At 37.4% G+C, this 25181-nt stretch overlaps 2 protein-coding genes across 8 annotated transcripts in view; one reads left to right on the forward strand and one right to left on the reverse strand.

The window, feature by feature from the left end:
- Positions 1 to 9490, reverse strand: part of dgkh (diacylglycerol kinase, eta) — a 103634-nt gene extending 94144 nt beyond the window's left edge. For 4 of the 6 annotated variants that reach the window (XM_081368946.1, XM_081368945.1, XM_081368948.1 and 1 more), the window contains exon 1: positions 7460 to 8140. In XM_081368946.1, the coding sequence (XP_081225072.1) occupies positions 7460 to 7738 (279 nt within the window). In that variant the 5' untranslated portion in view covers positions 7739 to 8140. Of the gene's footprint in view, positions 1 to 7459; positions 8141 to 9390 lie in introns of those variants that run through there. The other 2 variants (XM_081368944.1, XM_081368947.1) reach the window with 1 other exon arrangement.
- A 1324-nt stretch (positions 9491 to 10814) lies between these two features.
- vwa8 (von Willebrand factor A domain containing 8) overlaps positions 10815 to 25181 on the forward strand; it is a 121970-nt gene continuing 107603 nt past the window's right edge. For both annotated transcript variants that reach the window (XM_081368942.1, XM_081368941.1), the window contains exons 1-12: positions 10815 to 11216; positions 11582 to 11659; positions 12289 to 12419; positions 12555 to 12665; positions 19574 to 19741; positions 20573 to 20737; positions 20828 to 20877; positions 20956 to 21064; positions 21621 to 21725; positions 21873 to 22004; positions 22618 to 22752; positions 23029 to 23106. In XM_081368942.1, coding sequence (XP_081225068.1) covers positions 11078 to 11216; positions 11582 to 11659; positions 12289 to 12419; positions 12555 to 12665; positions 19574 to 19741; positions 20573 to 20737; positions 20828 to 20877; positions 20956 to 21064; positions 21621 to 21725; positions 21873 to 22004; positions 22618 to 22752; positions 23029 to 23106 — 1401 coding nt within the window. In that variant the 5' untranslated portion in view covers positions 10815 to 11077. The remainder of the gene's footprint in view (positions 11217 to 11581; positions 11660 to 12288; positions 12420 to 12554; positions 12666 to 19573; positions 19742 to 20572; positions 20738 to 20827; positions 20878 to 20955; positions 21065 to 21620; positions 21726 to 21872; positions 22005 to 22617; positions 22753 to 23028; positions 23107 to 25181) is intronic.

Here is a 25181-nt window from a genome sequence, read left to right on the forward strand (position 1 = left end):
TAAATGCTGTGAACGGAACAAGTAAGTTTCTAAAATGTGGGGAACGTATTTGCTCACTTTAAACAGCATATGAAACAAATGTACTTGATAGGTACCAGGAAATTTATAGATGGCCAAATGGTATTACTTTAAATATAATCCTACTGTTTATCCTATATAGGGTGAATGCAGGTAAAGTGGGTCTTTTAAAGGGATAGTTCACCCAAAAATGAAAATTCTGTCATCGTTTAGGCTACTCACCTTCACGTTGGTCCAAACCTGTATAAATTTCTTTGTTCTGCTGAAAACAAAGAAAGATATTTTGAAGAATGTTTGTAACCAAACAATTGTGGGGCACCATTGACTATGAAAACATATATACTATGGAAGTCAATGGTGTCCCACAATTGTTTGGTTAGAAACATTCTTTAAAATATCTTCCTTTGTGTCCAGCAGAACAAAGAAATGTATACAGATTTGGAACAATTTGAGGGTGAGTGAATGATGACAGAATTTTTATTTTTCATTTCAAGTTAAGTCCAAATCCAATGTTAGATTCACTTCCGGATACCTTCATCTGATCGATTTTTTAAGTCTGCCTTTGATATCCCACAATCCTGTGCGTTCCATTCTGTGACAGTTGAGCTATATAAAGATGGCGTCTGAAAGTTGCAGTTGCAGGTCAGTTTGTGTGTAAATTTATGTTTTTTACCAACGTTTTCCACCTCTGATTTAATTTCTAGTTAGAAATTAGTAATTAAACATTTGCTTAGTTATCACCAAACCTCGCTCTAGTTTTACTGTAGATCATTAAAGGTCCCGTTCTTCGTGATCCCATGTTTCAAACTTTAGTTAGTGTGTAATGTTGTTGTTAGAGTATAAATAATATCTGTAAAATTATAAAGCTCAAAGTTCAATGCCAAGCGAGATGTTTTATTTAACAGAAGTCGCCTACATCGAACGGCTCGTTTGGACTACATCCCTCTACTTCCTGCTTTAATGACGTCATTAAAACCGTTTTTTGACTAACCTCCGCCCACAGGAATGCCCCCTCAACTCTACCGAAATTCGTTTATGTACTTGCGCACTTCTTATAACTTACTGCGTTTACTCAGCTCTTACGGTGATTTTCTGAAGTAAAACTGACGCTTCATCTTTTGTGTGATGTACAATAAACTTTATTAAACTCATCAGTATATGTTTGATCATCATTCAGACAGCAGACTTGTAGGCTGTTAATAAATAATGGATACATACAAGCAGATGACAAATACGTTATAATAACCGTAATTAAACTACTAAACTATACCTGTTTCATCTCTATACAGCACTCTGACTCTGTAGGCATTATTGTCCGACTTCCATGAGATGAAATTGTCCTCCGCCCCCTGGGTCGTCCAGCAGCAGCTTATTTGCATTTAAAGGGCACACACTAAAACAGCGCGTTTTTCTGAGCCCCCAAAAATGACAATTTAAACATGCTGTAAAACATTATCTGTTGGGTATTTTGAGCTGAAACTTCACATACACACTCTGGGGACATCAGAGACTTATTTTACATCTTGTGAAAAGGGGCATAATACGGGACCTTTAAACCATTACACTGCCTCAGAAGTCTGCATGAAATCAAATTTGTGAGGTCCTTTCATTCGCAAACGCTATACTGCAAAGTCATTGCCTACACGACAACGTGTTTTGGGTGCCTGAAAACTGAACCTTTTAAAAAAGTGGGTTTTAAAGTGCAAGTTTTTGAAAATGGTCTCCATGTAAACAACAAAAACGCAAATCTCTGAAGATGATGATGTCATGCACATGCGTATTACATGTTCAGTCTCTAGTGTTTCATCACCATCTAATGGCCTGGCAGAGGAATACAGCATTCTTTGTCGTTTTCGCGGATCCGTGTGATTGGGGATCAATTGACAATGGTGTCGTCTGTACGTGGAAAACTCAAAGGAAAACTTCTCCGTTTTAAGTATATCGTTGTTGTGTAAACGTACCGTTACTTATATGGTTGCTCACTAAATGTAAACCAGTATAATTGTGACAGTTCCTGTTTTGCTTTTTACTACAGTTAACAAGGAACGGAATGCAAAGAATAAAATTGTTAGTTTTCTTGTAAGGTGTTTAAATATTGCTGGCACACTTTGGAAGAATGTGTTATGTAAAGGTGGTCAGTGGGATTCCGGTAAACTGGGCGACCTTTAAGACTATTTTTACTCAAACTCATTAAATATATTGATATTCACTGGCTATTGTAACATGTATGATCTGTTCTGCTCTGTTTAGTTTCATTGTGTTTTGGTTCTGTTTGCCTGTGTTCCTTGTCATTGTAAGTTGACCTAGTTTGTGCCAGTTAATCACTAATTAAGTTCACCTGTTCTTCATTTAGTTTCCTCGTTTGCCTCTGAGTATTTATAGCTCTCAGGTTGTTCAGGGAGGTAAAGTTTGCTTTTATAAACTGCAATCTAAATGTACTACTACTAAACCAATAATATCAGATCTAATCCAGTCAACACTTATTAGATCAAATCAAGCCTCGTCCTGCATAATTTCCTGCTACAGTAAAAGCTACAGCTTTATTTGGATATGTATCACATTAAAATGCATAGATGCTTCTAGATCATGTTGTCTATAAACTTCATAAAGCATCATCAGGCAGGGAAACTCCTGGTGTGTGTGTGTGTGTGTGTGTGTGTGTGTGTGTGTGTGTGTGTGTGTGTGTGTGTGTGTGTGTGTGTGTGTGTGTGTGTGTGTGTGTGGATATGAGAGTATTACCTCTCTATTGATGTCAGTGGGGGACGAGAGGATCAGATGCTCCGCTACACTTGAGCTCTCCCACTAAATTACAAGGCATCAGCCCACAGAGATTCACTGAGAGCCCAGCTGTGTTCACATCATATCACTGCATTCTGTTTGTCCTGGAAACACTGCTGTTAAACTGCATTGTGTATTGTAATCGTTCACAGCTCTAACATGTTTAAAACCCTATGTTTTCAACCATTTTTTAAAGTAGTTCCAATGCATATTATACATACTATATTATATATTATTCACAAATTGTAAAAATAATCTCAGTCAGTCTCAAATTATATATATATATATATATATATATTCATTTAGTTTTACTTTAAGTACTAAAATAACTCAAATTAAATAAACTAAAATAAAAACTATAAAGCAAGTATTTAAAAAAGCTAATGAAATGACAAAAAAATCACAACAAAATTACTACAACTTAACTAAAATTAAAGTAAAAACAGAACATATAACAAATCTAATTCAAAATATTAACACAAAAGTATATAAATGATACTAAAATAACACTGATTCAGATCAACATTAGATTTTTTTTTTATATTATATTATATTAATATTCTTGTTTCTTTTTCTTGTTGCATACTTCCTAAAATTAGTAATACCTAAAATTTCTAAAACTAGGAGGATTTATTTAAAAAAAAAGGAGGATTGATGTCGCAAAAGCCCGCAAATGAGCAAGACACAAAATAGCACATATTTTTTTCTTGCTTTTGTTTTACATTTAAAATAATCTAGGCCTACACATTTATTTTGATGTCATCGCCCCAAAGTGTTACTCAAAGTCAAAGCTTTACACAGCACTCCCTGCTCCCTCAATTAGCGTAATGAAGATAGAGTGTGTAGTTACTATGGCATCGGCTAACCTGGGTTTGAAAAATGTCAGTGCACTCCAACGGTAGAAGATCCCTGATCATCCCCAGCATATGAGGTGATCCGTGACAGAGAGTGGCCACAGTGCAACCAGGACACATGGGACGGTCTGTGAAGAGCCCATGTAAAGCAAACAGTGAGATGGGACAACGCTGAGAGCCTACATGCTCCATTAGCACTGATCTGCACACATCACAGCCCACTGGCCAACGGAACAACACAACACCTACCTTTATCAGTTAGCTAACTAGCTCTCGCTCTCGCCCTCCCGTAACTCGTGTAACGCACTGAGATTTCCGTTGAGAACACAGATGGCCTGGACATTATGCTCTCCACAGAGTTACCAGGGCAAAGGGAGGCACTCTGCTGAACAGCATTGCACATGACCGGTCTAACATAAACACACATGCACTGGAGAATAACTCTCTAAAAACAAATGTACTTCCTCAGCGCTCTGATTATTCTAGTCTGGTGAGAATGCTGAGAGGAGATCACTGAATACACTGATTTGGACGTTCTCCATCTGGATATCTAGAACAGGTTATTTAGTGGTTGACCGATATGGGATGTGATGGTAAGAAAATGTTAATGTTAAGCAGCACAACTGTTTTCAACATTGATGAGAAGAAGAAGAAGGACAAGAAGAAGAACAAGAAGAAGAAGAACAACAAGAAGAAATGTTTCTTGAGCACAAAATCAGTGCAAAATCTGTAATTAGCTTTGCATTACAGGAATAAATTACATTTTAAAATATATTTCAAAAGACAACAGTTATTTTAAATTGTAATAATATTTCGCTATATTACTGTTGTTACTGTATTTTTGATCAAGCAAATGCAGCCTTGGAGAGCATAAGATACTTCTTTCAAAAACATAAAAAAATTGGAATGTTTCCAAACTTTCGACAGGTACTGTAAACACACAATTGTATTATATATCATGGTCCGATTTTTAGGGAAAATATTTTTTAATGTTTTGTAAAGAAGGTTTCATGATCATCAAGGCTGCATTTATTCAATGTTTTATGTTTTTAATGGAATACATTTTGAAATGCAATTTATTCATGTGATCGCAAATGATTTTCAGCAGCCATTACTCCAGTCTTTCAAAGTTCAAATTTACTCTGAAACTATTTTAAAAAGAAAATAAGATATTTTATAGAACTGTTGATGGTCCCCATTGACTTCCATAGAATTGTTTTGAGTTTGGTTACCAACATTCTTCAAAATATCTTCTTTTATGATCAGCAGAAGAAAGAAATTCATACAGGTTTGGAACAACTTAAGGTGTGTAAATAATCCCTTTAAGCTGACTGAGGTAAAAACTAAATTACCCTGTTCAGCAAAGATCTCAAACAAGTCAATGCGTGTCAAAATCTCTATACTGCCATTTGCAAAGAAAAAACCCTGACCAGTGACATGGACGTGCACTGATAAAAATGATTTTGTGGTGAAGTAAATACTACAGAAAAAAAAAAAAACATGATTTACATGAAAAAGTTAGTTCAGGCAAGAATTTAAAACAACTAAGTAAATTATATATTGTTACTCAATTCAAGTTTGTAGAAATAAAAGCATAAATATCAACATTATAAAATTAAGTAAAATTACTCATCTTTTCTGTAACTGGTGTTCCCATCATGCACTGGGCCTTGAATAATTAATTAGGTTGATTTTCCAGCTGTATTTACACTGTTTTATCATTGATTTTCTTGTTAGGATTGGTAACTTGCCATTTTGTGACATTTGGAGTTCATTTTCTACTCAAAATGACACATTCAAACACAAAAACGATCCATCAAATGTTACCGTCATTGTGTATTGTCTACCAAGTATTGAGGTCTCTACGTTCATGCAATGTGTAATTTATGAGAAGAAGATATGGTGTCTCACTTAATTTTCTTTGTTACTTTCACTTAACTTAATTATTAAGTAGAGTTACTTAATTCCATATGTGAAATTTACTAAAAAATATGCATGCAAAAACTTGCCACATAAAAATTAAGTAAATTTTACTAATTGTTGGAATTAGTAAAATTAGTTGGAAATGGTTGGAAAAATAATTTATTCATGTGATCGCAAACGCTAAGCTGAATTTTCAGCAGCCATTACTATTTCCTCATTAGTCTTTCAAAGTTCAAATTTACTTTGAAACTATTTTAAAAAGAAATTAAGATATTTCAAAGAACTCTTGATGGTCCCCATTGACTTCCATATAATTTTTTTTTCCCATATTATGGAAGTCAATAGGGCCAATCAACTGTTTGGTTACCAACATTCTTCAAAATATCTTCTTTTATGATCAGCAGAAGAAAGAAATTCATACAGGTTTGGAACAACTTAAGGTGTGTAAATAATCCCTTTAAGCTGACTGAGGTAAAAACTAAATTACCCTGTTCAACAAAGATCTCAAACAAGTCAATACGTGTCATAATCTCTATACTGCCATTTGCAAAGAAAAAACCCTGAACAGTGACATGGACGTTGCATTCATCAACTGCTGTATATTGACTGATGAGAGGAGATATGATGTTTCTGAATGATTCTTGTTGAACGAGGCTTTATTTACACATGTGGTGTGTTTTAAACTGACAGCTCATTATCATCACTAAACAACAGCCCCTTCTACATCCAGAGCGGCCCGTATCTAAATATAGCCCTCTTTAATAATGTAGAGGGGGTGGAGAGCAGCACTCAATAATTAAGTGAATTTGCACTGGTCAGATAAGAGGAACTTTTTATTGTGTCACAGTTAAAGTGGGGCAAGACGGCTGAGGTGTCATCTTGCCAAGCAGGAGAGCAGAATCAAGAGGCTTCAATTACTATTCATTACTCTACGCATCAAAGCCCACGTTTTAATGGGTTTATGGGGGCTTAAGTATGCAAATGTGTTAACTGACCCCAGATCAGTCCTGATTTAGACACACAAGAGCATAACATGATTATTGTGTTTAAAATAAAACGATGAGAAAATTATTCCACACTAAATACAGCAATGACTTTCAAAAAGCAAAAACAAAACAGGCAAAAAAGTTGTATTATTCAAAGTGGATGAAGAATTTAACCAGGGATCCGAAGACAGATTTTTTGTTTAAAAATATAAATATATTTATGTTAATATATATATATATATATATATATATATATATATATATATATATATATATATATATATATATATATATTGTTTATAAATATAAATACATCAAGCAAGCATCAGTGTTTGATAATCTATGCAAGTAAGATTTATATTACTATATTTTAATATAATTATATTATAGTCCTAATATATTATTTAATATAACAACATAATTTAATAAATCATAATATAATATAATTGTATAATTGAAACCAAAAGATTCATGGTGTATTATCAAAACGAAAAGAAAAGAAAAGAAAAGAAAAGAAAAGAAAAGAAAAGAAAAGAAAAGAAAAGAAAAGAAAAGAAAAGAAAAGAAAAGAGTGTCCATAAAACAGACCAACAAGTGGTCGTGAGTGACTACACATATCAACAGGTTAAAGACTGTAAAGTAGAGCACTGCTGACTGAGCTGCATTTACTGCATGCTCACTATGGGAGATGAATTATGGCACAAGCGATTCAACCGCAACATTCATGTTCAGTTTGCAATCATTCCAGATGTTTGACGCTGGAAAAGCTCAGTGTTTACTGAGCTCATAGACGTCCACCATGTGCGCAGGGCTACAGTAGCACCATCGTCTGCTTACTGGCCTGGACATGAACAGCAAAACACACAACACAGGCTTCGGGTATGAAACAGCGTGTCTTACCTTGCTTCGTATTTGCCCGGAGGTTGACACTTTCCTGATGAGTTTCTGCGGCCCTTCCTGCTCTCCCTCGCTGTCGGATGACTCGTCCACCACCACCGGCCCGGGTCCCCCGACAGCCCCCACGGCGGGCAGCCCTGAAGGGGTCGCGGCTGGTTTCTCCGGCTCCTGCGGGGAAGAGTCACAGCACTCCGGGTTATGAACGCGCTCAGCCGCTCCCTTCCTCTCCGCCGGGATGCGGGAGCTGGACAACGGGTGGAAAGCGGTTCTCCTGGCCGTCATGCTTTTGCGTTTGTCTGCCCAACCGGCGCGCCACCAGGCATTCACTTAGAGTCTGATATTTTAAACGAGCTGCTGTGAAACTTTCCTAGCCGGGTGGAGTGCATTTTCGTGTCTGAACACGAGCGCTGGTTCTCCGACTGCATGAAGGAAGGCAGACGGGGGGCTGAGACGCTCGGAGCGGGAGGAAATCTCTGTAGCAAACCCTAGCGGCGGACGGGTATCTCACAAACTATGGCGAGGATACAGCAACAGATGTTTCTTCTGTAACATTATACAAAGCCACAACCAGACCGAGTCTCAAAACCTAGTGAGAGCTGCCAAATAGACTGCAGTTTGGACATAGACTATCAAGGGAGACAGATTCTACCATATTATATCATATTTAAGAAATATACAATAGCCTATAACTATGCCTACACATACAGTGCATGCAGCCTATGCATATGATAATATAGAGTATTCGTTAGGTTTTATGGGTCCCTTGTTCAGTTTATTGCATTGGGCCTCCTCGGTAGAAATCTAGGTCCATACATTATATCGCTTGAGACTGTAACCATAGCAACAGTTGGCGGCTCGAGCGCTTTCGTCGGGATGCGAATTGGACACCCACAAAACACTGGCTAAGTAGCTATACGTACTGTCTTTATTTATCACTTTATTGCCCATTTCATGTCGAAATGATATCAATTAAAAGTTTGGTTTATATCAATAAAATGTTGAGGTGCTATGGGCGCCAATTATAGCCTAATTATTCGATTGTGCGCCGCGTGCGCGAGGCGAACCTCCTCAGATTCGCATGCTACCGGAATTATCGTAGCGAAATGCTAGTTTTCCATTTAAAAAGTTGGACATGAACGCCCTCTCACGTCAAAATTTGAATGCGATGAGCTCGTAATCACGACTTCAGAAGTGGGAAGTAGGACATTTCCGATAGCACGTGAAGGCAGCATTAGTTTCAACACAAAATGCTACTTTTTATTGTCACTTATTCACGTATTGCATTTATTCACATCAGCACACATTAGCCAAGAGCCATTATGAAGTAGACTAAGTAACATTGAGATTTGTATGAAGACTGCTGATGTAGAAGAGAATGTAACCTATTCTTATAAGTTTAAAGGCATCTGATGTTTTGTGAATTCAAACAGATGACCAAAACACAAATCCTATCTTGATTCGATCGCCAGTGTCTTATTTAAAACTGTTTCAGATCTAAATGCGCATAGCAGGACACAGTCAGCACCAAAAAAAACTGATTAGCCTCGTTTAATTCCACTATAGCCTAGGCTACTATCTCTATGAAAATGGGTCATTGCGGTTCTCACATTTCCTCTCAGTCCATTGTAACTTTGAATGGCAAAAAAAGAGCTATATAATAGCGATGTCACTCACTAAGATAAGATCATTGATTAGTTTGATACTTGATATTATACTCTGCAACTTGTAATGTCTAAATCAATCCCGTACACAAGTTCACCAGTTTGTAGAGGAATGTAGAGCGGGATTCTTCGTAACGATCTTATCGAGATAAACCACCCGATCAGATCAAGAGCTTGCGAACATACTGCTAAAATCCTTAATCACTGCCTATACATGTGTGTACGGTTATGAAGGATCTATTTGATGCATATCCGAATAGAAAATGTACTGACCAGCTCTTCCCAGGCAGGGCTGCGAGTGTATTGGCAGTCTTCATCTTCCATTATTCTCCTAGTCCCTGCGCTCAAGATCTCCGCACAAATCAAGCGCGACTTTCACTCGTGGAATTGAGCATATGGTTTGAGTGTTATTTCCCTTTCTCATCTCCACTCCTCCCTACTCTTTCAGGGTCTTTCTTTCCACGTGATAAATGTCAAATCCCTATAAGGAATCGAAGCGCTATCCATGACGTCACGAGACCTGCGTTTTCCACATAATCCCACTTTTTAAAGACTCAATGACCATGACTTTATTTAAAACCGCGCACGTTTGTGATGGTTTCGAAGTTCATTTGAACTCTATTTTCTCATATCATCACAAATATTATTTTATTTTATCTATGCTCGCATGGATTCCTTTAAAGTTCCCATGAAATCAAAGTTTTTGAAAGTTTTTTGGCTTTTAGTGTGATTTGAAATTGTTAGTCTTACTGTTATTTATAAGCTAGTGCACTCCAAAACAATGACAAAATGAGGAATTTAGAAGATAAAGCATTCAAAACTTAGCCTATATTCTCTCACTTCCACCATATGGATCAATGATTTTGATGGCATCACTCTGCACTTCAGCTTCTCATCAGATTTTCTGTCCAATCAAATGCTCTCTAGAATCTAAAACGTCCTTCCTACAACATTATAATTAGACTCGTCGTTTTTTCACACATTTACTATTTTCTACATGATGAATGGCACATAGTTAGTGCTCTATAGCCTATAGGGGATTGGGAACGATTCAGACAGTGTAGCCTATGCTTTTCATTGGGGCGAAAGAAGTCTGGTTTCATGTTAGAGTCACGCAAACCCCCGCAGCATACACACAGTCTGCTCCGGTCCAGAGACACGAGAGCAGAGCGGATCATCTGACCCATCTGAATTCTGTACAGAATTATGTATTTTAAAGCGATATGGAGCAGATTAGAAGGAGAAATGGTTAGAGATTATGAGAAAACTGCGGCTTTACTGAGCTCCAGACAGCAACAGTGTCGGCCCAGATCCGGCCCACATCTGGGCCTTGTGCAATCCACATGTACCAGATGTGGGCCGGATCTGGGCCGACACTATGTTGCTGTCTGGGCTGAGCTGAGTTCCACTTATTTATTTCTTTTATAACAGTATTAGATTAGATTAGCCTTTCGAGTCACTAACTTCATATACAATAGCTAAAATAATATGATTCTCTAATACAACAAGACGATGTGTAACCGTTCAGCCTAAGACACCATTTTATTGTATTGCATTTTATTTAGTTTAGTTTAGTTTTCACCCAATCTTCGTTCTTATTTATAGTAGATTTTAGATTAGACACTAGTCAGTTTAAGTAAAACCTAATAGATTACAGAGATCTTTGACATTGGTAACCCCAAGCTAAACAGAAGTTATTGTTTTGCGAGTTATTCCTAGAAACCAACGCTCTTTGACAGGGTTTGTAAGTTTGTTTCCCGTGGAACCCATAATGCAACAGCCGGTTCCACACGGAAGACGTATTCAAACGGACAGTTTCTGTCCTTCACCTAATTCGCTCCGTCTAGATCTGTGCACCGGTGATGTAAACACTCATGACGTGAGCGTGATGAAACAGCAGTGAATATATAACAGTGTAGCCGGTATATTTGTAATTTAACAGCACTTTTAAAGGGTCGGGATGCATTCGCGTATTTTATTTAAAGGGACAGCAGCAGCTGTTGCTGCGAGAAGGATTCGCCATATATTGGGGCCAGTAATGTCAAAAGAAGGTTGGAACTGCAGCGCACATGAGGTCAAACTCCTCAACACTTCATCAGGTACTGATTTCAACAAAGCCAAAGTCTGTTTATCTGCACACAATATGGCCCTTCTTGTCTTCATAGTTTGTTATTAAGCAGGTTTGAGGTTAAGTGTTACATTGATGTTCACTGACAGGTCAAGAGGAGCCCACAAAGTTCTATTTAACTTACTCTGTATTATGTTTTTTGTATACGCTTCTGATATGTTTACATCCGTCTTTAACGTTTCCATAAATACTACTAACATTTAAAAAATAAATGTCTGCTCTGTTGACAAGGATTATTTGTAAAATAGAATGTTTCATATATAATGTATGTTTGGTTATTTGTGTTACGTTTGCTTTGTTTTTCTATTTAATTGAACTTTTTGTTTGTCTCCACAGGTGACACTGTGAAGATTGGCGAGATCTCATATCGACTCAAAACCCCCAGAAATCCAGAACTTGTGCCAGTAAATCACAGTATGTGCTATGTTATAATACACTGCTGTGTGAACTTGAGGAGAATTGACTTCATGCGTCCATTAAATGTCACCAAAACACCAGATGATTAAAAGTCATTGCAAAAAAAATGGCTCATAAAATTCATATTAGGTCTAAGAAAATGTTTAGCATAATTTTTAATGCACATGATGCCACTTTGGTTTGACATTGCCGTTGAGATCATTTTCAGGTAGTACTTTATTATTGTTTTATAAGTGATGAACAACAATTAAACAATATTAATATCCCAGCACGTATGCAGGATTTTTAATGTAAACGTGCACAATAAATTTACATATTTTATATACAGTATACAGTACCGGTCAAAAGTTTGGAAACATTACTATTTTTAATGTTTTTGAAAGAAGTCCCTTATGCTCATCAAGGCTGCATTTATTTGATCAAAAATACATTAAAAAAGGTAATATTTGAATGTACTTTTATCTATCTATCTATCTATCTATCTATCTATCTATCTATCTATCTATCTATCTATCTATCTATCTATCTATCTATCTATCTATCTATCTATCTGTCTGTCTGTCTGTCTGTCTGTCTGTCTGAACATTGTCTGCATTTTTCAGTAATATCTTTAAAAATTTTGACAGTGATGGAGGCGTTGCCACAAATGATCACCCAGCACCTTCGCTGGATAATGCAGAAGGACCTTCTTGGACAGGACGTGTTTCTCATTGGTCCTCCTGGTCCTCTACGGCGCTCGATTGCCATGCAGTACCTGGTAATTTCAAGTATTACCACTCCCAACCACAACCAACAATACATGTTGAATTTCTACAGAATAAAACACTCTGTCAATTTCATAACAACTATGTCCTTTATAGTCTTTCCTCTCTTTTTTCCCCTTGTTTGCTAGGAATTAACAAAGCGAGAGGTTGAATATGTTGCCCTGTCCAGAGACACTACTGAGACTGATCTCAAACAGCGCAGAGAGATCCGCTCAGGAACTGCCTTTTATATAGACCAGGCAAGTCAGTCTCTTTCACCTTTCACTCATCAGCATTGTTTATATATATATATATATATATATATATATATATATATATATATATATATATATATATACAGTGCTATGCATAAGTTTAGACACCCATGCTGAAGTTGACTAAAAAGAGGAATAAAAAATCATCTTTTGGAAATTGAACTTAATGCCTTAATTTAAAAAATTAGGAAAAGTCCAACCTTTAAGGACACCAATTTTCTTTGTGAATGAATAATGTATCATAAATAAATAAATGTTCTTCCTTAAAATACAGGGTGCATAAGTTTGGACACCCCTATGTTAAATTCCCATAGAGGCAGGCAGATTTTTATTTTTAAAGGCCAGTTACTTCATGGATCCAGGATACTATGCATCCTGATAAAGTTCCCTTGGCCTTCGGAATTAAAATAGCCCCACATCATCACATAGCCTTCACCATACCTAGAGATTGGCATGGGGTACTTTCCATAAGATCATCTCTCAATGCAAATCAAACTAGCTATTAGGCTAACTGAAATAAAACCATGCCAATCTCTAGGTATGGTGAAGGCTAACATAGGGGTGTCCAAACGTATGCACCCTGTATTTTAAGGAAGAACATTTATTTATTTACGATACATTATTCATTCACAAAGAAAATTGGTGTCCTTAAAGGTTGGATTTTTCCTAATTTTTTAAATTAAGGCATTAAGTTCAATTTCCAAAAGATGATTTTTTATTCCTCTTTTTAGTCAACTTTAGCATGGGTGTATAAACTTATGCATAGCACTGTATATATATATATATATATATATATATATATATATATATATATATATATATATATATATATATATATATATATATATATATATATATATATATATATACAGCGGGGGAAATAAGTATTGAACACGTCATCATTTTTCTCAGTAAATATATTTCCAAAGGTGCTATTGACATGAAATTTTCATCAGATGTTGGTAACAACCCAAGTAAGCCATACATACAAAGAAACAAACAAAAATAAGTTCAGAAATTAAGTTATGTGTAATAATGTGAAATGACACAGGGAAAAAGTATTGAACACATGAAGAAAGGGAGGCGCAAAAAGGCATGGAAAGCCAAGACTCAACTCTTCTGATTATTCTTTTCACTCCTCTATCAGAAATCTTGCGAGGAGCACTGCTCGAGGCAAATCTATGGTGAAATTATTGTCTTTCCAGTTCTGTATTATGGCCCCAAAAGTGCTCACTGGACCATTCAGAAGCTTAGAATGGCGCCTATAACCAATGTCATCATTATGTTTTGCAACAATTAGGTTGCGAAGGTCTTGAGACAGCTGCTTTTACCCATCATGAGATGTGTCTTGTGTGACACCTTGGCAATGAGACCTTTTTGTAGGCCATCATTTAGGACTAAACCAGCTGTTATTAATTTCCACTGACAGGGGGCTGGATTGCTTTTTAATTACTGTAAGTTTTCAGCAGTTGTCTTGGCTTTCCATGTCTTTTTGCGCCTCCCTTTCTTCATGTGTTCAATACTTTTTCCCTGTGTCATTTCACATTATTACACATACCTTAATTTCTGAACTTATTTTTGTTTGTTTCTTTGTATGTATGGCTTACTTGGGTTGTTACCATTATCTGATGAAGATTTCATGTCAATAGCACCTTTGGAAATATATTTACTGAGAAAAATGATGACGTGTTCAATACTTATTACCCCCGCTGTATATATATATATATTTGTTTGAGATGATTTGAGCTTTGTGACATGGCACATTATCCTGCTGGAAGTAGCTCATGTCTACATTCTTAAATGCACTGAGTTGCTGCCATGTGATTGGCTGATTAGATATTTGCGTTAACAAGCAGTTGAACAAATGTTCCTAATAAATTGTTGGGTGAGTGTGTGTATGATTACAATTAGTTATATAATGTAATAATTAAATTATACTATATTCAACATATGATATATACATCATATAATACCATATGTTCTGCTCTTCATTATTCCACCACTGACAAAATGGCCATCACAAAATGACTTGGTGTAGGAAGTCAAGGAAAAGTTATATATATATATATATATGCTAAATTGAGTTATATATATATATATATATATATATATATGTGCTAAATTGACTAAAAGTAAAAATGAATTAAAGGTAAATAGAAATATATTTAAAGACAAATAAAAAAAGGCAATATTACATTACAATATTCCTAAAACGTAACTTAAAGATTATACTAATATTATATATTATATAGTTTTTTTGGATCAAAACTGTTTCTGCTCTACTTGAGACATGGGATGTCATTCAGGTCACAGTCTCGTGGTTAATGAAGAAAAATTCCCGCAGGATCTGGCAAATTCTCCTCTTCTCTTCTGAAGTCCAAGTGATCGATTATATCCGCTTATTCAGCTTTGTCTAGTTCCCAGGCATCAAATCATTAGCCACAGCTCTTCTGTTCTGCTCATATATCTAATGAAAGGTTCGCTCAGACCTCAAGTTTCAGTGAGGAAATGCTAACATGTTACCATGGAAACCCTCTCTGCACATTTTTAAGTGGTATATAGTCTTAACCTTTGCGATCAGAGTTGTTAGACCCAGTGCACATGATTCTAAAGCATTTTGATAGTTAATTGTGCCTTAAGCAGTGTGTTACATAGCTTTGGCTTTGCATTAATGCACAGTCCAGTGTGATAGTGTTACATCAGATTCCATCACTCCTGCTTGTTTTTGCTGTGTGAATTGGTTGATGGGCTGTAGGCATGGACGACTTGTTTAAAAGGTGGGCTGTGTGTTGGGGCTGGTGGTTAACTAGAGCATCGCACTGCTCTCTTGGGCCTTGCGCTCATTTTCAGACCTATTTAACAAGCTTTGTGTGTCAGGCAAACAAATCCCAGTTGACTTGCCTTTATGTGTGAATGGGAAATGTTTTAGACTGAATGGTCAATTATTCATAGAGGGTTTTTCCATTCAAAAGTATATCTGATTGAGTGTCTGATTTAATCTATTAGCTACAAGAGAGAATATATGGCTAAAGAACTTTGTCACTGTGTCATTTACATTACAGCGCAACCTCAAATGGAGTATTGCAGTAGTTACTACATATAACATGCACTATTATTAAACTTTATTTTATTAAACGCATCACTCAAAGGGATAGTTCGGCCAAAAATTATATTAAACCCATGATTTACTCACCCTCAAGCCGTTCGAGATGCAAATGTCAATAGTTTTTCAGACGAACACATTTTCAGTTATTTTAGAAAATGTCTTAGATCTTTCAGTGGTTATAATGTCAAGTTATGGGGTCCACTCCTTCAAGTCCCAAAAATGTGCATGCATCCTTCACAAAAGTAATCCATCCGGCTCCAGGGGGATAAACGTAGGCCTTCTGAGGGTAATCCTTGCGGTTTTGTCCTAAAAATATACATATTTAAAACTTTATAAATGAAAATGACTGGCTTCCGGCAACGGTCGACGTGCGTTCACGGGAGATGGATGCCGGCGTATGACGTAGGACGTGAAAAATGATTGACATATGCATCTCGAACGGCTTGGGGGTGAGTAAATCATGGGTTTAATATCATTTTTGGCTGAACTATCGCTTTAAAGGCCTCAAAAAAATTCTTGTAATTTTTTCCCTGTTTAAACAGGAGGTGGGGCATAGGCATTATCAAAAAAAAAAGAAAAAAAAGAAGCAAAAAAAACTAGCCAGACAATAGCTGCTATGTTGCATTATACATGATCTGCTTCTTGCTATTGCTAGTCAATAAAACAAGATTTATTAAATAACTAGAGAGGTAATGCAAACAACGACATAACACCACGAAACCGGACAACTGAAGAGTGCACATGGAGCAACTTAAATACACAATGGTGATGAACAGCTGTGATGATTGAGTTGGTGTCCATGGAAACAGATGAGTGGTGGGAAACTAAGACACAGGAAACTGACAGTGAACAAACTAAAAGTCCATGAAAATGAAACTAACACAACATAATTGTGACGGACTAAAGGCATATTTTTGGTTTATTTTATCATTTAAAAAAATATATTTTACAGCATTATTTAAGCATTATTTAGATATCATTGTAGTATTTATTAATGTTTTTTTATCAGTATTTATTTTTATATTTTCAGTTCATATTAATTCTAGTTTAAGATTTAATTGTTTGTCAAGGCAACATTTCTAATTTTTTGTTTTTATTTTAAGTTTTTAATCTTTTTCTTTTTAATTCAGCTGTATTACAATTAACAAAAAATATGTTTTTATATATTGACTGCATCAAAAATTGAACTATGCTTTTTTTAAGGAATAATTGACAAAAAGCAGTTGAAATATTTTTTTTAAATGCATAATGTTGCCACGACTTGCGGAGCGTTTCCACAGGGAAATGATATGTACCTTTTCAGCTGCAAAAATATGTTACTGTTAAAGTCACGAGAAAGCGCTGACAACAAGTTTATGTTTCCATGTGTGTGTCTTTGTATGGGAAAGAGAGCTGGAGTGTGCTTTCCATAGATAATACAAAGTAATTTAGTTGAAAAAACATGGTAATAGTTTGTAATATTTATCCTGTTGTCTGTTAGATGTATTTGCTTGGTCAGTGTCATTGTGGGTTTTAGTTCTTTTGCTGTTGCAGGCTGTAAGGACCTTTGAACTAACTGATATAATTTGGCGAAAAGTGATATGGAACTGTAATGCGGTCGAGACCTGCCCTGAACTACTTAAGCTGTGCGTTTCCTGGAAAATAATTGTACACCTTAGAATGTTCATCAACCAATCAGAATTGTCGGATAGCCTTATGGACAGTGCTGTGACATGTAGTGCAGTTGCGCTTTGGGCGACCTGAGTTCAAATCCCGGTTTGTGGTCCTTTCCTGATCCCACTCTTTCCCACATGGTTTCCTGTCCTCTCTCCAACTGAACAAAGGCAAAAATGCCAAATAAAAACATCTTACAAAAGAAAACAATCAGAATCAAACATTCAACATACCATATGTTCTGTTCTTCATTATTCCACCACCAACCAATTGGGCATCATTGTGTAGGAAGACAAGGAAAAGTTACTTGTGGTCCGAGAACTCTTTCCTGCTTGGCTTTACTTTATGTCTCTTGTTGGGTCAAGCAGGTCAAAAAGCACTTAGCTCGACAGCAATTTACAATTTGCTGTCTCATTGACAAACGCACTGGTTTGTGGTTTTAACTAGTCTCTCTAGTCTGCTTCACAGGCATTTCTAGCAATTATGTGATTATGGCATCCAGAATGGATATGGGTCCTGTGCTAAATTTGGACCATCTGGCTACATATTTATAGGCCCTGTTCCCACACAATCAGGCATATATTTACATGTTAACCTAATTATATGGCGACTTGTTTTGTGGTCATCGGAGTAGCCCAGAATTTCCTGCCTTTGACGTCAATGCCGTTTGATTCCTGTACACATATGTTTGCATGGTTGCATCTTCATAACAGACAAGATTTAGAGATTCAACCCACAAATGGGGCAAGATCTTAAAAAAAACTGTATGTTTCTAAAATAGAAGTGAACTGCTCTGTGAAGTGGGTGAAATGACTGATGAACACTTTCTTAAACTGCAGATAGGAATTCCTCCTCGAGACAGAACTGTGTCACAGAACGTCTTTCTGCTTTGCTGTTTAAAACAGGGTTCCTAGAGTATGTATTATGGAATTTGGTTTTAGTCATTTCCAAATCTGAAAAAATAGGCAGCGAAGCCTGGACAAATATTTGTGTTCTGAGATTATTGACTGTGTTCTGTTTTCTATAAAAAAATAAAATTTCTAAAAAATAAATTTGCGTCACTATAATATGAATTTTAAAGTCCCCCTGTAGTCGATAATTTTGTCTCTTAAAACTAATTTTTGATTCCCAAAATAACATTTAAATGTATTTTTTTTTTTTGTGAAAAACATTTCTTCATGCCTTTAAATAGCTTGAATGTAACTGTACACCCTTGCTTCATTTTACTGTACACTCACTCATACAGGCTCGTCTACAAGTGGATGTATCAGAATGGTAATGCGTTTTATGTATCGCTTTCTACAACGTCGGACACAATGGTAATTGATATGATTAGCCTTTTGCTAGACTACGTTATAAAACAGATAATAATGTGTTGCTAATGTTACACAAACCATGTTCTCGTTCACCATCTTAGAGTCAGACATCTGCCTTCTGAAAATCAGCATCCTTAGAAATGCTTTGATCAACTCAGAACATCAGTGGAGAAAGGCATATAGTTCATCATAACATTGTAATATACATCATATACATAATTCACCCTATATTGCTAAATGTACCTGATTTTTCACATCAACAGAAAAATATTCCGGGATAATCTGGCTTCTCTTGAGACTCCACTGCATCAGAGCGGTCATAGTTAATGATATGCTAAAGCCCGCCGGCACGTTGATGTGATTGGTTAAAAGGTAGTTTGTGATGTCAGAAACACCAGCAATTTCAAACCGCGTTTTTGAGACTGTCTTTGGTTCAGCAATGTTGTTGTCTTAGAAATTTGCACATGGTTTGTCTTAAAGCATATTAAAAACACCACTTATTTTCACCACATTTAATATTTAAAATGTATGTAGTGAGTGAAAATGAGAATGTACATAACCCTGTATTTTAGCATTGCAGTTTTAAGAAAATTCTGCTCATTGAACTCTAGATTTGATGTTAATTTATTTGTATGAGCTACAGTATTACTCCTACTTTTCAAATATTCAAATGAGACAGTATTGTGCTCTGGAACAGTAACTTGAAGGTCTGATCCCCTATTCTGCACATTGATGTCATCTAAGCCCTGTTCAATCTTAAATCGCATCACTTCCTGCAAGGTTCCTCAACATGTTCCTGTCCTTTCTGCCTCTGTCAGTGTGCTGTCCGAGCTGCTACTGAGGGTCGGATTCTGGTGTTGGAGGGTCTGGAGAAGGCAGAGAGGAATGTGTTGCCAGTTCTCAATAACCTGCTCGAGAATCGAGAGATGCAGCTGGAAGATGGACGCTTCCTCATGTCAGCACAGCGCTACGACAAACTCCTGGAGGTGAGGACAACCCTGCTGTATGACAGGCCTTCCTCTGGTCACAGATACAGACCGACCGGTCAGGGATCTGTCCTGTAACTGATGCTTCATGAAAGAGACGCTGATAACACTTTACAACAACTTAACATTTACATCGTCATTATTCAAACCACAACATTAAAGGGTTAGTTCACCAAAAAATGAAAATTATGTCATTAATGACTCACCCTCATGTCGTTCCAAGCCCGTAATACCTCCGTTCATCTTTGGAACACAGTTTAAGATATTTTAGATTTTGTTCGAGAGCTTTCTGTTCCTCCATTGAAAGTCAATGGACGGCATACTGTTCACGTCCAGAAAGGCAATACAGAAATCATCAAAGTAGTCCATGTGACATCAGTGGCTCAATCTTAAGTTTATCAAGCGACGAGAATACTTTTTGTGCGCAAAAAGTAAACGAAAATAACGACTTTATGCCACTATTCGTTTCCTTCTCTCTGTGCCTCAAGTGAGTTCGCGTAGTGTTTCAGCGTAGCGCGTCTGTGTTGTACGTCACACGTAGGCTCACTATTGGCCGACGCTGGTCATGTGTGATGCGTGTGACGAACAACACAGACGCGCTACGCTGAAACACTACGCGAACTCACTCGAGGTGAGGTTTTGCTTTTTGTTTTATTTATTTATTTATGAAATAATTTAATTAAATTTGTATTGTATTATATTATATTTTATTATTTTAATTAAAAATAATAAAACAATTTTTTTTTATTTTTTTATTTTCAAAATATACTATGTAAATAAAGTTTTATTTACCTGTCTCTACTGTTTGCTATGTTTGTGTTGTTCTGATAGGAGCACACTAAAGAAGAGATGGACGCATGGAAGATTGTTCGTGTAAGTGAGGATTTTCGAGTCATTGCTCTCGGCCTGCCGGTCCCACGATACAAAGGAAACCCACTGGATCCTCCGCTTCGATCCCGCTTCCAGGCCAGAGACATCTACTACCTTCCCTTCAAGGTGCTACATGCGTTATGAATTAATCTGCATTTGATAGATGTGTATTACCAAAAGTGTCCTAAGGTTGTTGTTTTTTTTTTTTTTTTGAAGGACCAGCTAGAGCATCTGTACAGCATTGGACCAAATGTGCCTCCTGAAAGGTACAGCACTTTTCAGACATGGATTTTTCATTGGCTATGTTGCAAACTGAATGTTGAAACAATTTCCCTCCATCTTAGGGTTTCCCAGCTCTTGTCTTTCGCCACTACTCTTTGTTCTCAAGAGTCTGCCACCTTAAACCTGCCTGATTTCCCTGTGGACAATCTCCCATCAGCCCTCACGGTTCTGGTGAGTAGCAGATCGCATGAAGTATTATACATATCAGTTAAGAGGGAAGTGTGACATTTCTGGAATTACTGGAATTGTGAAAACAAAGCTAATCTTAAAATGTTTGACATTAAGACCAATTATTATCATGACGTGATTGTTCTGAAATCTAATTTATATGCATAGCGGTACTGTGCACATAAAGGTACTTTATTGACATCTATGGTTCCATGAAAAACCTTTAACTTCCATGGAACCTTTCCATGCCACAAAAGGTTATTTCATTTAAAGGTTCTTTTGGGAAGCAAAAATGGTTCCCCCCTTTTGGATCCTTTATTTTTAAGTGTGCAGGGACAAGAACTGTTGTTCCAGATTACATATGAGTCTCATATTGAGTATATGAGAAGCGGGATTCTGGACCTTTGATTATGCTAGTGGAAAAGGTATACGAGCACCAATCTACTTTCTGTCACAAAACGTCACAGTTGACGATAAGGGTTATAAGCATTCCCGTACATTCCAGGTACATCACATTCATTGTGTAGATATTGTTCAAGGTCATCTGTGTCTGTTGCAGAACCGGTTCCCCATGCTGTCAGCGCAGCAGCTGGTCCAGAGGCTTTACCCATACCAGGCCATGCTGGGGAAGGAAGGCCGCACCGCCGTAGAAGGGGTGCTCAGTGTAAGGTCCTTTCTCACTCTTACACAAAATAATAATAATAATGGTGTTGTGTAGCCTAGTAGCTTAAAATCTGAGCTGTAAACTGGTGTATACACAGCTTGAATACTGTATGTATTCAGTTATCACTTATAGAGACTCTCTTCTCAGAGGTTTGAATTGACTGATGAGAGCACAAAGCCTTCTCCGACTGCAGTGGTGAACGTTGAGATTGTGAGTGGAGATCAAGCAGAACAGGCAGCCGTCACGCTCAACATTGCCAACCAGAACACCACCTTTCAGGTCAGGACACAGCGATGGTGGTAAAGTGCTGTTTTAGGGAAATATCTGATTTAGGGAAATAAACTGACTAATGAAATTTAAAAAATGTGACGCTTTGACACTGTTGAGCGGAATCGTAAACATCTCTGATTGGCCATTTTGATCACGCGATCAATCTTATCCCATGTCTGTGATTGGCAACAATTATCAACGCACGCAATGTTTGAACGTTTTTTGAAAGCGGGAGTGTTTGAAAGCGCAAGCAGGCCCTCAAATGCTCCCGTGTGTATCTGTGTAAGCGCACGGTGAAGAATGTCATTGATGTGAAGAGTGTCATTCAACATGTTTTTGAAGCGCTGATCTTTGTAGCCAATCACAGACATATTTGATGAGCGTGTGAACACAATGGGCAATCAGAGGTGTTTACAATTCCGCTCATATCGTCACATTTTTTAAATTTCAGTACTGACTTGGTACCGAAGTCAGTACTAAAGTAATAAAACTAACTGATGGCATCCACAGGGTTAGCCACGTGTCACTGTAGCTAAGAGCTATATGATAATGCTTTATTTGGAAATGTGAATTAGATGAACCATTTCTTCCCTCTAAAGGAAATGCTGTGGTTTCTCATCAGGTTCCTTCTGGGACGCGGCCAATTCGCCCACCCAACAGCAGTCCCGCGTTCATCGGCACCCCCACACACGACCGCCTGCTGGCTGAGATGATGCAGTCCCACCTCGTCAAAGACATGTGTCTGATCGGAGCCAAGGTACACAGGCAACTTCCTGTGGCCACCCTCTTGCAGCAAATGCACTATGAACTAGAAAGTTGATGTGTGTCGTACTAGAACAATAGCTCTCTATTCACACTGCCTGTTAAGGTAATACAGGGTAGATCATCAGGTAGTGTGTGCGTCATGGGTTGTGTTCTTATTTAAGAGGTTCCGAGTAAGATTAGATCAGATGAACAATGTAAATCATATGTTCGTGTTGTAATATTGCCTTGTGGTTTGGCTAATGCTGTTTCTTTTTTCTTCTTTTTTCAGGGTTGTGGCAAATCCATGATTGCGAGAGAGTTTGCTGAAATGCTGGGCTACAGCATTGAACCAATTATGCTTTATCAGGTAATGTCAACACATGAGAAAATAATAGAAACTAATCAGTCCCGAGAAGACAAATTGATAACATTTGTTTAGAGGAATATGTTCTGGGGTCAATGCAAGTTTCAAGTTAAGCTCTATGCCACAGATGCTATCAATTACAACAGAAAATGGTTGTGAATCTTACCTCAGCTGTTGACAAAATCGTAGTTTAATTTATTCTACCAGTAGTCGATCTGTTATTTTCTGGGGTATTGTGTCACAAACGCTGTCAGTAGAACTTAACTTGTATTGATCCTAAAATGTTACTTTAAAGGGAAAGTTCACCCAAAAATGAAAATTAGCCCATGATTTACTCACCTTCAAGTCAAAGTTTTACTTTGTAACATGTTAAATATGGATATTTTTCTTACACAAACGCATCTCTTCGCTTCAGAAGGCCTTTATTAACCCCTGGAGCCGTGTGGAGTATTTTTATCATGGATAGATTTCTATGGACTACACGATTCGCTCAATCTCTCAAAATCAAAATCATTTTCATGAGAGGAAAAAATATATATGTATACTAACGGGGGTCAGGGAATGTGGAAATACTGGATGTGCCTTTAACCCAGAATATTCCTATCTTCTGTTTTGGTCTTTGAGTTTACTTTCGTATCACATGAGCATGAGTTTTGTGTTTGCTCATTTGTGTGCAGCTGTGGAAAGTGAGGTTTGTTGAGTAAAGCTCAGTGTTGTCCTGGGCATCAGCACACAGAGCCAGAGGTTATACACCACAGGGGTCACAGAGTTTCCATCAGCAATCATTGGTGTTTTTAATATTTGTGATTCTTGTAAGACCACATAAACCATTTTTGAGCTGCAGTCCTTAAATAGCCATATGTTCTTGGGTTGTTTCTATTTTAGGATCAGAGTCATGGACTGTCCTTGATCTCCCCCAGTTATCATTAACAGCATTGGCCCTATTCTGCTGTCAGAACACAATGACTCAGTTCCAAAATCTACTGAACTGATAGTAGTTTACAGTAAAATTACATATACTGCAGTGATATGGTAAAATAATTTACAATAAAAAAAAGGTTTGCCAATTGATTTTTGGTTATTCAATTATGTGAAGTACAAATGACAATTTGTATTTTACCCAATTACTTCACTATTTCACATGGTTTTTGTGTATTTTATACGCATTAGTGGAAGTGAAAGTGACGTGAAGGCCAAGTATGGTAACCCAAACTTGGAATTTGACCTCATCCAAGTTGGTGCACACACATAGGAGCAGTGAGTAGTGAACACACACACACACACACACACACACACACAAGCAGTGGGCAGCTATTTTTGCTGATGCGCCTGGGGAGCGATTGGGGTTTAGGTGCCATTTTCTGAATCGTATTGAGAATCGAACCTGCAACGTTTTGGTTACCAGCCTTACTCTCTAACCAATAGGCCACGGCTGCCCCAGAGTATCACATTGTTAGCTTAGCAACATGTTACTGCCTGTGTAGTGATGCTGCCTATGTAGACAGCAGGGCAGCTCACTAGATTTTGAGGAATGATGGAATAAAAATTGCTCGATTTGTGTTCCACAATAGTCGTACAAGTTTGGAGAGACCTACAGATGTTTTGGATTAACAGTGCACATTGAGACTTCATCTGAAATGATGTGAAGAGCTCTTGCTGCGTGACCAGCGTCCGGGTGCTTTTCACACCAGCTGAGAGGCCCGTTAGCATCTGGGTCTTATCGCAGCATGCTCGTGTTTTGATGCAGCTCATACAGACTCTGAAGAGCCGCTTAAAACGGAGAGTAAACATTAGCACCGCAGGTAATAAACCGCTGCGTGCGTGCGTTTGTTCTGGAATGTCGGGAATTCCTTTGGCTCAGTGAGAATAGAGCAGGAAAGGGAAGCTGTTTGTGCATCATGCTTAAGTTATTTTTGCCCGGTGAGAGCAGGAGGTCATAGTGTATGGGGAAAAGAGGAATTTTGTAGCGCTCTTCATCTTTCTAGCCCTCTGAAGCCCTTTTGTGAACTCGTACGGGCCACGGCTCATCCCCTATGACATGGTGCTTTTAGTTGTGGAAAAAAATACTTTGTCACGGC

The sequence above is a fragment of the Scardinius erythrophthalmus genome (assembly GCF_964197995.2).
Source record: "Scardinius erythrophthalmus genome assembly, chromosome: 6".
Lineage (NCBI taxonomy): Eukaryota > Metazoa > Chordata > Actinopteri > Cypriniformes > Leuciscidae > Scardinius > Scardinius erythrophthalmus.